The sequence below is a fragment of the Myotis davidii genome, unplaced genomic scaffold (assembly GCF_000327345.1).
Source record: "Myotis davidii unplaced genomic scaffold, ASM32734v1 scaffold144, whole genome shotgun sequence".
In the NCBI taxonomy this organism is placed as follows: domain Eukaryota; kingdom Metazoa; phylum Chordata; class Mammalia; order Chiroptera; family Vespertilionidae; genus Myotis; species Myotis davidii.
In genome coordinates this window covers 318,404-336,168 of record NW_006297066.1, presented here as the reverse complement: position 1 = coordinate 336,168, position 17,765 = coordinate 318,404, and the positions used below count along the sequence as shown (strand labels likewise).

General features: G+C 34.9%; 1 protein-coding gene across 1 annotated transcript in view; it reads left to right on the top strand.

The window, feature by feature from the left end:
- Positions 1–17,765, top strand: part of NBEA (neurobeachin) — a gene marked incomplete at its 3' end in the record, with an annotated part of 537,034 nt that overhangs the window by 276,522 nt on the left and 242,747 nt on the right. The window contains exons 23-26 of the mRNA XM_015569799.1: positions 2,816–3,033; positions 5,718–5,871; positions 11,398–11,406; positions 14,665–14,845. Coding sequence (XP_015425285.1) covers positions 2,816–3,033; positions 5,718–5,871; positions 11,398–11,406; positions 14,665–14,845 — 562 coding nt within the window. The remainder of the gene's footprint in view (positions 1–2,815; positions 3,034–5,717; positions 5,872–11,397; positions 11,407–14,664; positions 14,846–17,765) is intronic.

The following is a 17,765-nucleotide window of genomic DNA, read 5'->3' as shown; positions in this document are numbered from 1 at the left end:
ACAATGGGCTTTGCATATAAGTTCATTGGTAAATCTCTTCCCACACCCTCCACCCCACCACTCCTTCCCTCCGAAATACATCAGTCTGTTGTATGCTTCAATGTCTCTCTATCTTTTTTGTTCATCAGATTTTTTTCATTAGATTTCATATGTAAGTGAGATCATATGATACTTGTCTTTCTCTGACTGGCTTATTTTGCTTAGCTTAATACTCCAGATCCCTCCATGCTGTATCAAAGGGTAAGAGATCCTTTTTGACAGCTGCATAATATTTCATTGTGTAAACATGCTACAGTTTTTTAATCCATTCATCTATTAATTGGCACTTGGGCTGTTTCCAAGCTATTTTACATAATGCTGCTATGAACATAGATGTGCATATATTGTTTCTGAAGGGTGTTCCTGGCTTCTTGGGATATATTCCCAGAAGTGGGATCCCTGAGTCAAGTGGCATTTCCATTTATTATTTTTTGAGGGAGCTCCACACTGTTTTCCATATTGGTTGTACCAGTCTGCATTACCACCAGGAGTGTGCTAGGGTTCCTTTTTCTCCACATCCTTGCCAGGAAAATGGACACATTCCTAGAAAAATACAATCTTCCAAAACTGAAACAGGAAAAAGCAGAAAACCTGCATAGGCCAATAACAACTGATGAAACCATTATCCTTAAGAAGCAAGACAGGGTTGTCCACTTTCACCACTTTTATTCAACACTAGAGGCCCGGTGCACAAAATTCATGCAGGGGGCGGGGGTGTGTGCCTCAGCCGGGCCTGCACCATCTCCAATCCGGGACCCCTCAGGGGATGTTCAACTGCCGGTTTAGGCCCGATCCCTAAACCGGCAGTCGGACATCCCTCTCACAATCCAGGACTGCTGGCTCCTAACCACTCACCTGCTTGCCTTCCTGATCACCCCTAACCACTCTGCCTGCATACCTGATCACCCTGAACCTCCTCTGCCTGCCTGCCTGATGCCCCTAACTGCTCCCCTGTCAGCCTGAGCACCCCTCACCACTCTACCCTGCCGGCCTGATCACCCCTAACTGCTCTGCCTGCTTGCCTGATAGCCCCTAACCGCCTCTGCCTCGGCTCCCACCACCGTGGCTTTGTACAGAAGGACATCTGAAAGACATCTGGTCTATCTGGTCTAATTAGCATATTACCTTTTTATTAGTATAGATAGCACCAGAAGTCCTAGTCACAACGATCAGACAAGAAGACAAAAGGTATCCAAATTGGAAAGGAGGAATTAGAACTGTCATTATTTGCAGATGACATGATATTTTATATAGAAATCCATAAAGACTCCACCAAAAAACTACTAGATTTAATAAATGAATTCAGCAATGTAGCAGGATACAAAATTAACACCCAGAAATGGATGGCAATTTTATCCACCAGTAATGAATTCTCATAAAGAGAAACTAAAAAAAAATCCCATTTACCTTGCAGCAAAAAAATTAAGATACTTAGGAATAAACTTAACCAAATAGGTAAAAGACCTGTACTCATAATTAATTTTAACCTTTTAAGCTTCAGTCCCAAACCTGTTCTGTGGATTATAGAAAAGAGGACTTGGAGCCCAGATTGAACAGATAGATGAAATGAAGGGGAAAGTAAAGAGGATATGATATTTATCAAGTGCCTGCTATGTTCCAGGCACTGTGATATATGTTTTCTGATTTAATCCTTACAGCAACCCTGTGAGGTAGGTAATATGGCTGAGGAAATTTGCAGTTATTAGCAGTGAGAATTTTTTTTACAACCACGTGGATAGGAATTTATTATGAGAAAATTAAAGGCCTGGTGGTGAGGAAATGTTAGTGCTGCAGTTTGGGCCTCACCAGAGTAAACTAAAAAAATGGATCCTTTTTTCTGATGTGGATTTTAACTGTTGATCTTTGAGGTTTAAGTTTACTTCCTTATTTTCTAGGCTAACTAATGCCTAGAATTAAGAGTTGAAAAAAACTTTTACCTTTTATGATTTGTTTTGTTGCTGTTCTCTGAGTTTTACACTCACTGTAAATTTAACATGTTCTATTATAAAGAGTAAACCATATACCTAACTAGTGCCCTTGTACTCTAATAAGATTCCTTAATAATAGATTCTTTGTGGGGGAAAAGTATTTTTATTTTTGTCTCTGTTAACTACCAATTCCCACTTTTGTGGCAGTTTTACTACAGTGATAATTGTCAGGGTATGGGAATATTGAATTAGGTAGAGATTTAAAATAAAGGACAGCATGATGCATTGTTTATTGAACATAATAATCATTAGGTTTGTCTGGTTTTCATTCAGAGTGCATAGGCATTTTCTGGTTTTTCATTTTATCAAATGCATTTGCTTTTTCTAAATTGAAGTATTATGAGCAAAATAGACTTGAAGTTAACTTGAATCTGTTCAATTAATATTTTTTTTAATCTTGTGTTTTTAACTACAATTAGTTGATGACATATATCCAGTATACTTCACTTTTCATAAGGAAGAAATATAGGCAACTGTAAAGCCTCCAAAATCAGGGGTAAAGAGGGTCTGGTTTTAAGTATGAACATTGTTATTAAACTTAGGCATTTGATTTTTTCCTTAGTTTGTGAAACTGCAAAATAAAAATAGTAGTAGTAGCCCTCAGCTCTAAAAGGTTCCTGATCAGGGAATTACCAGGTGAAATATATATATACATACACACACACTAGCCTACTTAAGTCATAAGCAAAAGCTTTACTCACACACTTACTTTACTATACTTATTGTTTTCATTTTGAAATCAAGAATTTCTTTTGCAGTCTACAAATGTTCACCTTTTATTTCTCTAGGCTGTTCAGGGTCGGTCTCTTACACAACAGGACAGAGATCTCCGAGTTGATTTAGGATTTCGAGGAATGCCAATGACTGAGGAACAGCGGCGTCAGTTCAGCCCAGGTCCACGCACTACAATGTTTCGTATTCCTGAGTTTAAGTGGTCTCCAATGCACCAACGACTTCTCACCGATTTACTATTTGCTTTAGAAACAGATGTACATGTTTGGAGAAGGTAGAAATATTTTTTTTCTAGAAATAAAACTACTTTCATTTAAGAAATGTCTACCTTTTTATCTTTTACTCTTAAAATTAATACCACATACTAAATGTATTCTTGTTAATGAGCTTATGATATATGCATTGTTAAAATAAAATTTTAAATAATTTTATGATACCTATTTTTAGAGACTATATCAGTTCAAATATAATCACTTAATGAAAACCAAGTGTGCATAAACTAAATCATTTCCTTTCCTCACTTTTGATTTAATTTTTAATAGCAAGTGTACAACAAATTGATTATGAGAGTGTATCATTTATATATGCAAGCATATAAATTAGGAAATTGATGGTACTCTGTAGCAGATTAGGCCACTATCACAAGTATCAGTGGCACAGTATTCTAAAGACTCAAATAGGGCTCCTCTGCTTCTCCTGATTTTTCTTCTAAGATTCAAGGTGGTTGCTTCAGCTCCCAGGATTGAATCAGTGTAGGAAACGTGCTCAAACTAGATGGTATGGAGGACTCGTCTTCTTCCTCCTTCATATCCTTCATTCCTCCTCTTCCTTTTTTCCTTCTCCATTCCTCTTCATTTCTTTCCTTTTTTCTCCTCTTTCTCCTCTTCTCTTCTCTTCTTTGCTTTCTTTCTTTCTTTCTTTCTTTCTTTCTTTCTTTCTTTCTTTCTTTCTTTCTTTCTTTCTTTTATGTTTTGTTTTAATTGAAGCCACTCAAGAAATTTCCCCCTTATATCTCACATGCTAGATTATAGGCTTTCCTTCCTTCCTTCCTTCCTTCATTCCTTTCTTCCTTCCTTTCTTTCTTTCTTTCTTTCTTTCTTTCTTTCTTTCTTTCTTTCTTTCTTTCTTCTTTTATGTTTTGTTTTAATTGAAGCCACTCAAGAAATTTCCCCCTTATATCTCACATGCTAGCAGGATTATAGGCTCTTCTCAAAGATAATCACCAGCAAAAGGGAATCCTATATAATAAAACCCTAATATGCAAATCAACCAAACAGTGGAATGACCAGCGCTCAGGGATAGTGCTGCTCAGCCAGAAGCCTGGCTCATGGCTGGCAAGCACAGCAGTAGTGGTGGAGCCTGTCCGGCCTCCACTGCAGGCAGGCAATAAGGAACGAGGGGTCCCAGACTGCTAGAGCCCCAGACTATGAGAGGGATGTCTGACTGCTGGCTTAGGTGGACTTCCCCCAAGGGGTTCCAGACTGCAAGAGGGTGCAGGCCACGCTGGGGGACCCCCCAGTGCAAGAATTTCATGCACCGAGCCTCTAGTGGAATTATGACTGATCTATACAGAGCAATATTGGTCAGTAACCTAGTAGCTGGGGTGAGGCCAACCTTTCCTATACCCGATCTAGTTCAATAATAGAACAAAATCTTGATTGTCTTATTATGGAAAAGGAATATGGAAATAATCAGGTCTGCCACATAATATTTTACTTCTGATGTTATTTTATTAGTTTTTCCTTAGTCTGCTGATGTATAGAAACAAAGGTATTTTCATTGCTAGTGTTGTTACATGCTAAATTACCTACAGATGATAAAGAAGGAACCTAGAATACTATGAAAGACATTAAGGTTAACATGAATATCAATGTATGAAAATTATGTGATTTTCTAATTATAGTATTAGTGACTTCTAAGTGAGTGATAGTCAGTTTTCTTTCCTTTAACATATTGTGTATCTTTGTTTCCTCTCAAGGGCTCTCAAAAAATTTCCGAAACAGAATTCTATAAAATTAAAAAAATTTTAAAGACAGAACTTATATTTAGGACAGGGGGAAACATCTTGAGATCTAAGATATAATATACTAGAGGCCCGATGCACGAAATTCGTGCAAGAGTAGGCCTTCCTTTCCCCGGCTGCTGGCATCAGCTTCCCTCTGGCACCCGGGACCCTGGCTTCCCTCACAACCCTGGCTTCATTCGGAAGGTTGTCCAGAAGGATGTCCAGTTTAATTGGCATATTACACTTTTATTATTATAGATGATATTGTTCAGTTCTAAAAGTTGAGAATCATTGACTTAAATTTGATCGTGAAGTAGTTTCTTCCTTTCCCCCATTAGAATATAGTTCATATTCTTGACTATCGCCAAACTAAAGCAGTGTATTTCTCTGAATATCTACATTGCATGTTTTGTATGGGGAAGCTCTACTGCCAACCTTTGAGGTCTTTTCTCTTTTTATTCAGTAAGTCCTTGAATTTTTGCTGATTTATTTATATTCTCCTACTACATCACTTCTGAGATTAGCAATATATGTTTTCAGTATGGCTGGTCAGAGGTAGGGGGCTGGAGTCTGGTGATGCAACGAATTGAAACTGCATAAAAGGTAGCATAACATTGTTAACTAGCCAGTTGTTCTGCCTTTTAATACAAAATGAATAACTTTGGCAAAAATAAATATTTTCACCCAAATTCATTGAGATAGTCATATACTTTTGAATATATTTCTTGGGAAACAAAATGCTAGATTAATACACACACATAATAACCGTGTAAAGGTGCTAAATTTTTGGTAATATAAAATCTCAATTTTAAATTATATTATTTTCTGAGAACTCCATTTTATATTGCCTAGCTCTTCATTATTTGTCACTTAAAAATGTTATTATAAACTGTCTGCATTTCTTATTAAGCCAAGGAATTGTTAATTTGCATTTTGTTTTTCTGCTATTTTAGCCATTCCACAAAGTCTGTAATGGATTTTGTCAATAGCAATGAAAACATTATTTTTGTACATAACACAATTCACCTCATTTCCCAAATGGTAGACAACATCATCATTGCTTGTGGAGGAATTTTACCTTTGCTCTCTGCTGCTACATCACCAAGTGTAAGTACTTTGCCTCCATCTAGTGGTTATATTGTCTAGAGCACCTTAGTGGTGTTCCATACTGTACACAGGTTTATAAGGCCCGGGACTCATAAAAAAAGGTATCCCAAAACTTAGGCTCTAAGTTTATAGATGGATTTTAACAAAACATGTTCATCTAAGGGAACTTTTAACTATATGAAGTTATATTTATCCATTCATATTAATGTTTATTTGTCAATTTTGGGTTCCAGCTATGTGCATTTATGAAAATATTTCTCTGGTGATTAAAATAAATACTTCTTAGAAATAGTCATAACTAGAAATTATTAACTTTATTTTGTGTATGTTGTTTATCCCTTCAAATATAATATAATACACTGTTAAAAACTTTGTCCTGTAAATCTTGATGTTCTAAATAAAAGTATATACTTAGTCATGAATATAAATTTAGAAAAAAATCATCATTATAAATGCAATCTCATGTAATTTATTTGACATATTATTTCTAAACTTAATATTATTCTATCTATGATGTTTATCTTCCTGCTATCTGAGATTTGAATTTGTTTCAAAGAGAACCAAATTAATGATTTCTAAGAGTGTTTCTTATTTAAAACTTAGGCACCTAGATAGAAAAATTACAAAACATGCTATTTTTATACTATCTTAAAAATTTCACAATCATTGAAATCCTCAGAAATCTTTATGTTACTCACATGGCCTTTAATAGCATTTTTATCTGACTTTATTTGCTGGTTCAACGTTTATTAAAAAAATAGTTTTGTCTCTATATAAAACATTGGAATGTATTAATATAATAAGGTTGAAAGTCAATCAGTGTTAATTATGTTATATATAACATAGTAGGTAAGTGCTAACTTTATATTTTAGTTATCACTTTAAAAAATATCTCTGATCCATATAAAAAAATCATGACACCATAGCTATGTACTGAAATGAGAAAGAATAGAGAACTATGCTTCCCATATTACCTGTGTTCTTGCTGCCATATTGGAAACTAAGCCCAAGAAGTATACTTTTTCCCAAAGAGAGACCTGTTTTGTTAAGATGTCTTTTACTAGCCCTGGCCAGGTATCTCGGTTGATTAGAGCATCATCCCCTGTACATCAAGGTTGTGGGTTTGATCCCTGGTCAGGGCCCATACAAGTATCGACCAATGCAGTTGTAAATAAGTGGAACAAGAAATCATTATTTCTCTTTCTATATATATATATGTCTCCCCCCCGCCTCAAATCAATAAAGAAATTTTTTAAAAAGAGGGTGATTTACTTTCTTTTTTTTTTTAAGATGCCTTTTACTTGCTAAGGCAGTGTTTCTAAATTGATCTCTGGTTTTATTTCATCATTAACACACTTTTTCTACATGACTCTTTTGCTCACTACACTGTTGTCATTACTACCACTCCCAAAGAAACCTTGAAACTTAATATTAGCAGCAAAAGATTGTACTTTCAAATCCCCATTCTCTCACAGGTACATATACTTCAATTTCATCCATGAATTTATTCAAGAAGTCTAGAAAACATGCAGGCTAGTTCAGGCAGGTATGCAGCAGAACATATCATCATTAGGACTTCAATGGAATTAGTAGCTAACCAAGGAAATAGAGCCAGGAAAAAAAAAATTGTTGAGTGCAGGTATCCTGTGAGATTAATATACTATCCCTTCTTTTAATCTGATTCTCTCTGGAGATACATATCAAATACCAGTAAATTGACAATTGTGTATGATTTTAAAAAAGCATTATAATACTGAGGCAGGGAGAATTGTTTTTCTCTTGTCTTTTATATCCTAAAAACTGAATAAATCAATGTTTTCCTTCTGGCATTTTCATCATATAAATTTTGTTTTATGTCTTGTAAATTATCATTTATTGTCAAGAAATTTTAGAAGTTTGTATTGAAATTCATTTTTAAATATATCATTTTAAAGTTTCTGCAGAACAAAAAATTGGCTTTATATAAAGTTAACAGTTGGTGCTAAAATTTTCATAGGTTTCATATATTCACATTACTAAATACCCTTCCAGATTTTAAAGCTAAAAGATCTCTATCAAGATAGGGAAATATTAAATTAATGAAGTATGTTACTGATAAATATTATAATATTTCACTACCCAAATTTGCTTATTTTTATTTTATAATGAATGTATAGTAAAGATACTGACATTTTGAGGTTTGATTTTCAAAAATATTACCTGTGCAATTTTGACTAGTATAGTTTGAATTTGAAATTACTTAAAGCCTAAACGGTTTTCAAAAGACTTGGAAATCCATTCATTAGTAGAAACTTTTCTTCTTTGTCTCTCTATATTTTTGTTATTTTGATTTATTAACTGATTTTACCTATGCCTAATTATATACTAATTTTATGTTCTTTGAATAAATTGTGTCACTTAAAAGAAACAGCTAGAACCATTTCTCCCACTTGATACTAGTGGAACGGTATTTGGTGCTGACTGCTGACTATTGTTTTCTCTTCCTTGACTATATAATATTCTTGCTAAAAATTGTAATGTAATAGAGGGGGAAAGTTAGAAAGGAGGAGATTGAATAAAGAAGGAGTTAGAACCAAAATATGGAGCTTTTTAACTTAGTTTTAAAATGTAAAAAGCCAAGGGACATATTTGGAAGGAATAAGTGAAAAAGGAATCATTGACAACATCAGATTACCAAAGAGAAACATTGTCATATAGATGCCATTAGAATTTTAAAACAGAAATAAGAAATATTTGAAACTAATGCTTGAGTGATCTGATAACTTTGTCTAGGTTTGTGGAGTTTTTAAAAAATATTCATGCATTCTATGTGGGGATATGCATATAATGAAAAGTTATGAGAAATGATGATATGGCAGTGGTTCGCAAACTTTTTCTATATGGATCAGATAGTAAATATTTTCAGTTTTGTGGGCTGTACGGTCTCTGTCCCATGTACTCAACTATTCTTTTGCAGCCACAGACAGTTACATAAAGGATTTGGATATATGTGTGTCTCAATATAACTTTATTTATAAAAACAGCCAGTGGGGCAGATTTGACTTGTGGGTTATAGTTTGCATCATTTCTTCAGGTAAATACAAATATCATAATAAATGTTTTGGTGTGAAATTTATTACTTATTACAAATTTAGTGTGAAATTTTAATAGAGCTTACCATTTATTACAGGTTATTTTTTAAAAGCAATTTTCAGAATATTACAGGCATTATATTCTACTAGGAGAGATGTAACTTTTCTCAGCCATGCTACTTTTCTTTAGCATTTGACATGTCTAATGTTGAGATTGTATTTAATTAGGAGAGTGTAATTAGAATGCTAAGTATTCTGCATAGTTATCTATTTTTAAAAATGACTCAAAGCTCAGCACAAGAATATGTCTTTCCCATATAATTTACTTCTTATTATAAAAAACAAACTTGTTTCCTGTTATCAGTAAGACTCAGACATGATCTTTTGACGTTATGGTTTAATATAAGGTATATGAGTTTTAACATAAGATAAACTTGGGTTCTACCACTTCCTGGATATGACCTTAACTGCAACTTCGTCATTTATTGAAAGGTGTTCATTTTACTGATCCCATAGGGAGTTTGTTGAAAATTGTTATATATATATATATATATATGTATGTTAAGTGCTCTAGAGAAGCTCTTATTGAATGTTTCCTTCATTTAGTTCCTTTTGGAACTATTCAGAATTTTATCATAATAGAATAATCTCCTCATTTATAAACTAAAGCTGTCATACTTAAAATTCTGAAGTTTGAAAGAGGATATTTGAGACAGTTTTAGTTATTATGAGTTTTGATGGCAAAATACTAAACCGATATAATTTTTTTGCCTGTTGTTTCCATAAGATTGGCATAGTGCTTGTCTATTTTCTGCCCTGGGACCTTATATGAATACAACAATCCATACTAAGGATAACATTTGTGTATTGCAGTTGCAGTATCGTCATGTACGAAAATTTGAGCTGTTTATATTCATCTTTCTTATAAGAAATTATCTTAATGAAAACTTCAAGGAAAAAAGAGTATAGTGATAGAATATTTATATCATAGTGAACACCTTGAGCTTAATATCCGTGGAAGAATAGGAGTTTATTGGAATTTCAATTTTGCCTATATCATTTAAAATCATATGTGGCATAGAAAATAAATTACAAAAATAATTTCAAGTCTTTAATTAGGACCTATTGTTTTAACTTTAGACCTCTTAGTATGTATTTCAACCAATCTTTGTTTTCAGAAAGGAACATTATTTTTGCTGATTTTTTTGGAGTTAATGTTTTCATGATTAGCTATTTGAATCAAACTCTTTTTACTAATATTTTCTACAAATTGTGCAAGTTTGTCATAACTGAAAGCAAGAAATAGGAAAAAATGAAGAAAAGCAAGGAACATGTATCATCTACAAATTGCAAAATGACTTTGTGATTTCAGATTGACCATTTTGGTCAGTCATCCATAACACTGAATGCATAGAACTTAATTCAGTGTCATCTACGGTTTATTTTCTCTGTTATAGAAAAATAATTGAGACTGATATTTCTGGCTTTCCTAATAGTTTCAAAGTCATAAGAAAGAAGAACAACTTTTTCTCTTTAAAAATGATGACAAAATCTTACTATTGGTAATGTTTTTTTTACCATTATCAGAATATTTAGTTAATAGATTTAAAATTATTTTTTGTTTTATCTCATAACACTGATTATACTTTAGTATTGTCAGGAAGATTTTGTATGTTTTCCTATACCATGTACCACTTAAATAGTGTGTTTTGAAATTTATGCTCACATATATTTGATCAGAGAATAGGAACCATTGATGACTTTTACTGTAAACAATTCTATCCAAAATTTTCAATATATTAAAAATAATTCTTACAAAATTCTGAAACTGACTAAAATATATATGTATTTAGGTTAGTTCATATGCAGACTCTAATTAGTACCAGGTATATCAATAAATTCTTTTCTAGCAAGGGAAAGTGGTCTTTAAGTTATAAACACTCAAATATTTTACCTTTATTAACTTCTGGGGGATTTGATGTATAGGCAGGGCTCCAAATTATAACATAATTTTTAAAGAAAAATTCTAGAAGTATGGTATAAATAGTTTATTTTCCTAAGTCATTTCTGCCTAAACAAATACTGGCTTTTACAGAAACATTATTCTAGTTTACTTAGTAAATATTTCTTTAGCCATCTGCTAGAAAAAGATACTTAATTTACAAAATAGGATATGCATAATTTCTAATACATAACTTATGTTTATATACATGTTATTTGGGCAGAGTTATTCTAATGAAAAAAATAAACAAATCTAAATATTTGATTTCAATCATTATAATTTATAAAATGAATACCTCTTCTGATATTTTTGCTTTTAATACAATACTCAAATATAATTCTTAAATATATTATTTAGTGTTTCAATTTTATATTGTACTTTTATTTAATTTTAATAATTTTCTTTTCTTGTACTTTTTTGGTCTGTTGTCTGTTTTGTCTAATGCATGTCCAGGGTTCTAAGGTTAGTATTAACTTCAGTAATTTTCAGGTGTTTCGTTTTAAATTTTATTTTTACTTATTTATGAATTTTTTGACTTGGTTATATTTTGAGTTTCCATACCATTTTAACATTAGGCATGCCTTCAGCATATTTAAAAAATTCACTGAATATTCTTAGTTTATTGATGAATTACTATTTTATTATACAATATAGTATCGTAATGTAATGAAAACAATGTTTCAGTCATATGTACAATCAGATGTTAGATGGTTCCAATGAAAGGAAATTTGATGGAATGTATTATTTTAAGATTAATAGTAGTCATATGTGAATACTCTTTATTTTTAAACCTGATATGATTTTTATATAACATTTCATTAAAATTGTAAATTATTTTTATGTGTAATGTAATAAGAACTCCCTTTTAAGTTACGGTTTGTGTTAAAATGAGTACTTTTTATTTAAAAATGTGTTTAGTCAAAGATACAATTTGGCAAATTATATGGAAGTTAATAATTTTGTTTACAATTTCTATTTATAATTCACTCATTTAAAAATGAAAGCCCTAGCAGTTTGGCTCAGTGAATGGAGCATCAGCTGAAGTGTACTGAAGTGTCTCAGGTTTGATTCCAGTCAAGGGCACGTGCCTCGGTTGCAGGTTCAATCCTGGGCCTCAGGTCGGGGTGCTTGTGGGAAGCAACCAATCAATGTGTCCCTCTCACATTATTGTTTCTCCAACTCTCTCCCTTCCTTCCATTCTCTAAAAATTAATGGAAAAATATCCTTGGGTGAGGATTAACAAAAAATAAAAATGTAAAAATGAAAGCATATTTTGAAGGTTAAGTCTTATAGACCCCAAAAGATTCAAAACTATGATATTGACTAACAAAGTGAGTTAGACTTCTAATAATTTCAGAAATTAAGAATGATGATGAACTTATTTGAGAACATATCTATAGATATCCTAAAATTCTAATATCTTGGGCCCTGGCTAGGTTGCTCAGTTGGTTAGAGCTTTGTTCCAATACACCAAGGTTTTGGGTTCAATCCCTGTTCAGGACACATGCAAGAATCAGCCAGTGAGCCCTAGCTGGTTTGTCTCAGTGGATAGAGCATCAGCCTGTGGACTGGAGGGTCCTAGGTTCGATTTCGATCAAGGGCACATGGCTGGGTTGCAGGCTCGATCCCTGGTAGGGGGTGTACAAGAAGAGGCAGCTGATCAGTGATTCTCTCTCATCATTGATATTTCTCTCTTCCCCTCTCCCGTCCTCTCTGAAATCAATAAAAATATTTTTTTAAAAAAGAATCAACCAATGAATGCATAAATAATTGGAACAACAAATTGATGTTTCTCAAAAAATCAGTAAATACAAAATAAAATTTTAATATCTTGAAAAATTATTTTGAATGTTTAAAACATCTAAGCATTGACCAGATCTTCCATTCTATTATAAAATTATGTTGATAACTGTGATTTAGAAGGGATATATATATATATATATATATATATCAACCCTTTGACCAGTAGCTATGACATGTACTGACCACCAGGGTGCAGATGCTCAACGCACAGGCATGGAAACATGGAATAGACTGATGAATCTCAGAGGGGAGGGAGGAGGGCGGGAAGAGATTAGCCAAAGATTTTATATGCATACTAGAGGTAGAGGCCCGGGGCATGCATTCGTGCACCGGTGGGGTCCTCGGCCTGGCCTGCAGGGATTGGGCTGAAACCGGCAGTCTGACATCCCCCGAGGGGTCCCGGATTGCGAGAGGGAACAGTCCAGGCCGAGGGACCCCACTGGTTCACGGATCCGTGCACTGGGCCTCTAGTTTTATGTAAAATGAAAGTCTTTGCTTTTTATGTAATCTATTGGTGTTGTGGTCACAGATTTTTAATACATGCTATAACATGATACTGAATATCAATGAAGTGCTAGGAAATAAAGAATTTAAATTTTGAAAATCCAATTATTTCTTTAATCCATAGATACTAAATTGGCATAATGTTGTAAATCAACATTAAAAACAAATTTTTGAATGTTTTCAAGCTCATTTTAGAAAGACTGATTTTGCCACTATTTTGTTGTTAAGTGGAAGGAAGAAAGGTTGTTTATTCTCCATTTAGAATCAAGTTATATAGTACTTGCAGTAGTCACCTATCATTTTTAATACCCATCTTGTATACAAGAAGTTTTTAAAAGTTGCCTTTAAAAAAATCATTATTTTCTGATGACATTTCCATGTTAATATGAGCAAGAATATGTTTAAGTGGAATGATGGATATAAGAAATGTCAAAATGAAACAATAAATTGGAGCATGTACCTATAATATATACTTACCTTGTAGTTTAATTTATCATTTGAAGAACTAAACTTAATCAATATGGCTAGTATGTCTATTTTCAGAAAATTTAAAGAGTAATATTTTTATTTATAAAGCATTCCTTACTTTACCCTGCTCTTTGAGACATTGAGAAAATGAGGCCTAGTCAATGAGGCCTAGTCATAATGAACCAAAATGTTATGTGATAAACAATGAAAAGTAAAATAAGAAATGTTGCTATTGCTTATAAAATCCAGTTATTCATCTTAAGAAACAGAATACTTTGTAACATTTCCCTTGAAAGCAGGAAGTTACACTTTATTATAGACAATATTTAGTGAAAGTGTAGTTTCTACTGATTCTTCTTATTACCAGTGTTTGTAGAAGGAGTAATGATCTTCTTGATTATTTTTACCTTAGATTTTTACTGTATATTTGAGATACCTAGTGGTTTTACTCTGTTCTGAAATGGATAAGAAATTGTTATACATTCTAATTTGACAGTTGTCTCATTTTGATGCCAAGCTAGAGTGACATATATTTTCCCTTGTAGTCATCATACATTTACCAGAAAGGAAAAGTAACACATTTTTTTTATATAAACAAGAGAGAGGAATTTAGGAAAGAAATATTTTTAAAAAGTAGTATAAATATATGTGCTATTATTTCCAAATACCTTTGCAAAATGATCTTCAGTTTGGAAGGTAGTTTTTATAAATAATGACATTTAAATCTAACATTGATTTTAAAAATAGACTTTTCCTTTATTCAAGGACAATTCATAGGTAACTAAATAAATTCAATAACCAGCTCTTATGATATATTAGATTATAATTTGCAATCTATAATTTATTTTGTTTACAAAATATACTAAACTACTCTTCACTTGTAATATGTATGTACATGTATTATACTTCTAAATTTTAACATGTCTTAAATCTTCTTTCTTAAAGACGGAACTGGAAAACATTGAAGTGACACAAGGCATGTCAGCTGAGACAGCAGTAACTTTCCTCAGCCGATTGATGGCTATGGTTGATGTACTTGTATTTGCCAGCTCTCTAAATTTTAGTGAGATTGAAGCTGAAAAAAACATGTCTTCTGGAGGTTTAATGCGACAATGCCTAAGGCTAGGTAAGTCTTAAGAATAAAGGCGTCTATTATATAATTACCTAATTACCTACAGAGTACTTATTTGACATTCTGTGGTATATAAAGTATTGATGATACAAGTTGATGATTATGTAATGTAGAAATTATTATAATTATAGAAAATTATATCTTCACATTGAAGATTTATAGAATTCATCATCTTGAATGGATTATAATTTTAAATAGAATTAAATGTATTTTGCATTATTTAAAATTTAATAGGACTAACATTTTTCATTGAAGTCATTTTAATGTATATTAATTTATTAATTCTTTTCTAATGGTAGACTAATAGAGGGTAGTTGCTCTAGGATCACACACATATCAGAAAAATCAGGACATAGTTTTATACACAAAATGCTGAAGAAGAAATTGACTATGCCAGTCTCACTGTGTCTCTCAGAGTTAACTGTTAACTCTAATAAACATTACTGTACCCACGCAGTTCACCTTCTATCTTGTGTTTCAAAGAAACTAAGCACTAATATAATACATCAACTACAATTGAAAAATAAAAATATTAAAAAATCTATAGATATTTGGAGAATGAAAAATAAAACAAAACAGGATGCCATATGGCTACTTCCAAATATTTTTTTAAAAAGAGAGAAAAGAAAACTTAATACTGACAACTCTTAATAAATTTAGACCAGCACGAAGCAGGAACCATCCTTACCTCTCTTACCTGTCTTAAAGGGGAAATTTATTTATATTATTTAGACTTTACAAAGAACCAGAAAGCTACTATTTATATACTTGCCTTAGAGCATGAGTAAGATGTAAGAAACCAAGACATTAGATAGGGAGGAAATTCCTGATGTTTACTCTTTTTATCCATAATTTAAAAAAAAAAAAAAACCTTTGTAAAAAGTTACAGGTGTATAATTTCAGGGAAGAAGTTTCTGACCTAAGAAAAGCATTAGAGCTGCTTTAAGAGTGATATGTTAATTAACATGATTGCGATTCTCATTTCACAATGTATTTATATGTCAAGTATCATGCTATACTTGACATATTCTATATTAGAAAAGCCTAATATGCTAAGTGTCCAGTTGATTAGTCAGCCATTCAACCAATCAAAGCATAATATGCTAATAATATGCTAAGGCCACTCAAACATTCACTATAACATGCACTGACCACCAGGGGCAGATAGTCAGCCAGTCAACAACAGCTATGACATGCACTGACCACCAGGGGGCAGATGCTCCAACCGGTAGGTTAACTTGCACCTGGGGTATGGCTGATTGGGACTGAGCGAGATGGGCCGGACACACTCTGGAGCCCTCCTGCAGCCCTTCCTCAGCTGGCCAACCTACCATCAGTTGGACATCCCCCGAGGGCTCCCGGACTGAGAGAGGGCACAGGCTGGGCTAAGGGAAGCCCCCCCGCCCCGACCCCCCAAAGTGCATGAATTTTGTGCACTGGGCCTCTAGTAAATACATAAAAAATTTATAAGTACATGCAAATTTACTTCTCAACTAGAGGCCTGCTGCGCACATTTGTACATGGGTGGAGTCTGTCGGGCCACCCCAATGGGGGCCATTGTGCCAGGCTGGCACGAGGGAGGAGACGTGGGAGGTTGCCTGGCCCCACACTTGATGGTGAAATGGATCAGGGGAGGGGACTGCTGGAGGAGGTTGGCCAGCCAGCCCTGCCCCCAATTAGGGTGGGGGAAGGTCAGAGGCGGGGTGGCTGGGGGGAGGGGCCACAGGTGGTTGGTGTATGTCCCACCCAGTCCAAGACCAGGAACTTCACAGGCACCCTCAGAGCACCAGCGTAGTGCATTCTTTCATGCACTCTCTCAATTTCCTCTGCGAGCTTTAGGGCCGCAGGAGGTGCTGTGCTTCCTGGGGTTTGTAGTGTGCTTCCTCCACAAAGGTCCCTCCTGTAGACTTGGCTCTGAGTTTCCAAGAATTACACCTCCTGGCGTACTCTGCACAAGAGCACCAGACGTTTGCCCAGGTCGGCCTTATCCATCAGCGCAGAGTGGAGGACCCAGGAAGCTGGCAGCTGCAGGAGGAGGAAATGTGCTTGTGCATGGGGCCAGCCTATTCTGTTCGTCCCAATCATTGTAAACAGGTGGAGGCAGGGTTGGGTGAGAATGGTGTATGCAAAGCTGGCCAGGGGTGCAGCACAGCAGGAGGCTTTGGTGGCTGCTGCGGGAGCATGAGCATGAGGAGGCGGTGGCTGCAGCGCGGGTGAGCAGTCATGCAGCGGCGAGCACAGGTTAGTGAGCAGCAGCGGTGGCATGTAGAGGTCGCAGTGTGCTCCCCTCACACGCCCGGGCAGCCCTCTCAGCACTCACCTCATGGTAGTGTCAGGCAGCCTTTAGGGCTGGGCTGGAGTTGGGGTTGGGAGGCATGACTGCCCCTAGTGTGGGTTCTTGCAGGCAGGCTTTACCTCAGTTCTCTCCCTCTTTGCTGTGCATTCCTCCCACTTCCTGGGCAGGCCTCCCTCTTGGCAGCAGCATTTAATTTGGTGCTCTTGAGGTCTGGAGGAGCACAGCCAGGAACCAAGCCCCTACCCCCTGGGGCTCCAGGCCTCAGGGCAACTCTTGGGCACCTTGGAACAGGATAGAAGTGGTGGGGATGACTTGAGGGAGGGGCCGCAAGAGTCTGGGGGGGTAGATTGGGCCCATTGGCTACTGCAGTGCACATCATAGCAACTGGTCACTCCAGTCGTTCTGGTTATTCGGTCACTGGGCTTTTATATCCTATCTAATAAAAGAAAAACATGGTAATTAGCGTATATCCTCTACACTTCCCATTGGCTAATCAGCAAGATATGCAAATTAACTGCCAGCCAAGATGGTGGCCGGGAGCCAGGCGGCTTGAAACTAACATGAGGCTTGCTTGCTTCAGTGATGGAGGAAACCAACGTTCCCCGCCTGCCTTGCCGG